Source organism: Beauveria bassiana, assembly GCF_000280675.1.
Source record: "Beauveria bassiana ARSEF 2860 unplaced genomic scaffold BBA_S00038, whole genome shotgun sequence".
NCBI classification, from domain to species: domain Eukaryota; kingdom Fungi; phylum Ascomycota; class Sordariomycetes; order Hypocreales; family Cordycipitaceae; genus Beauveria; species Beauveria bassiana.
In genome coordinates this window covers 76909-78802 of record NW_007930873.1, presented here as the reverse complement: position 1 = coordinate 78802, position 1894 = coordinate 76909, and the positions used below count along the sequence as shown (strand labels likewise).

Below are 1894 nucleotides of genomic sequence, written 5' to 3'. Positions count from 1 at the left end.
CAGATTCAGACCAGTGCGCATGCGGTTACGGCCGCCAAACCGTACGCCACGTCCTACTCGAATGCAGAGATTGGGCGGATGAAAGAGACAAATGGTATACAGTGAGGGCTGGGACGCATGCACTAGCACACATTATATACTAGGTTATGCGACGTACTAGGACATAACACGAGGCCTAAGCATCTGATAGTTGCTACTAAAGACACCCAACCCAGTTCGCACATATTTCGCCGCGGCCCGCTGCACCGCAGACGGTTCTGCTAGGTCTACCTGCACCTCATGCTGCGTCCTCCACTCCCCGTTCTGTAACACATACTGCTAAAGGAAGGGAAAAGTTTGCCCCATCTAAGTCGAACCCATCACGCAAATCTGAATCGTGCTGCAGTCCCAAGAACGCGGAGAAAAATCCCGTTGAAGCTGTGCTCTTTTGTCCCAGTCCCTCAGTGCCGATGGCATCCTCCAACCCTGTACCGCAAAGCGTCTGCTCAGTCATGATATTTGGCTCCACATTGTGTAATGGCCCCTTGCGTGCCTTTACATCAAATTCTAGACTCCACCCACGACCTAGATAGCGTAAGACGTGTGGTGCCTGCTCGGCAAAAGAATGGTTTGGAGCCATTTCTCTGAGATGTGCGGTTCTGAGTCTTAATGCTTCGTTGACGTCTGGAGTTGGTGAGACCGATACCTTGCCGTGATCTAGCTCCGTAACCACGGTAGAAATCGCCAGATAAATTGTAGCTGACACAAAACTAAAGAAAGGCATGAAAGTCGGTGCCCTGCGCAGGGCATAGAGCTTTGAGTAGGAGCTGACTAACGCTGCATGGCATCGGCCGCCTGGAAACAGATTTTCAGAGGGATGACCCCTGATCCAATGAGGCGGACTCGCAAGAAACGGTCGAAAGAGTAGAAGAACAGAGAGATGATAGTATAAACTAGCAAATTAGCATTTCCACAGGATCTAGAATAGTCCTATACCTACTAAATGAATATGACCGCAGGCGTTGAATTGTGACCTAGTCGCATGACCTCTGGCAGCTGATCATACCAGTCTAAATATAGGTGATAGTTTTGGAGCAGATTTGCAGCTGTTAAAGATTTGATAGGCGAGTAAAGAAGGTGTAAAGATTCATGAACTGTTTCGTTCAGCTCGCAAATGTTAATACAGAGACCGTGCATTCGAGAGTTGAATATCTGGTTCTAAATACACGTCTAAACAAGAATGAGGCTGTGAAAAGTAAACATGGTGTCTGAGAAAGTCACTTACCACCGTCCGCATATGGGGCCCACGACGACGTCTTAAAGTCGGTAGCAATTACTGGCATGGGTGGGCGGTGCAGTGCAGGCAAGCAGTGTGGCAGCTCACCCTTTACCATCGGCCATGCACTATGTTACTTATTAATGTCTCCTTCAGCCCTGCGGAGTTTGATCGGAACTTACTGGTCGAGTGTAAATGTTCCCCATAATGTTTTTGCGAGGACATCAGGCTCAATGGCGCAGTGTTCCTCGCGTACATTGTGCAGACCCATTGCAATAGCAAGCTGCATAGCATTTTCTGCGTAGTATTGACTCTCCAAGAATTGACCACAGCGAGCCTCTCGTATAGACATTATCACTAGGGGCTGAATAGTAGTTACTTGGTGATGGTCCGGTGTTAAAAAACGGATGCGCCGCGACTAGCTAAAAAAATTATTGCTGATGACGGAGATGTTGTCAGCAGCGTCCAAAGGTCGATCGGAGAGATGACAGCCCAATGCAAGAAGTGCATTGACTAACATCGGCGAGCAGTATTGTTGTCGTGTATCAATAAAATCCCGAAGAAAATGTTCTTTGCTAATTGGCGCAAGATTGGGGTACTCCCAGCAGAAATAAAGAGCTAACATATGTCGAATAAATT

The 1894-nt window shown here is 47.8% G+C and overlaps 1 protein-coding gene across 1 annotated transcript; it reads right to left on the bottom strand.

Moving 5' to 3' along the window:
• Positions 1-1256: 1256 nt before the first annotated feature.
• On the bottom strand, positions 1257-1526 carry BBA_08670 (nitrogen assimilation transcription factor nirA; the record flags this gene model as incomplete). The annotated part of the gene is made up of 2 exons (XM_008603767.1): positions 1257-1383; positions 1438-1526. The coding sequence occupies 2 exons, from the start codon at positions 1524-1526 to the stop codon at positions 1257-1259; spliced, it is 216 nt and encodes a 71-aa protein (XP_008601989.1).
• Positions 1527-1894: the final 368 nt, after the last annotated feature.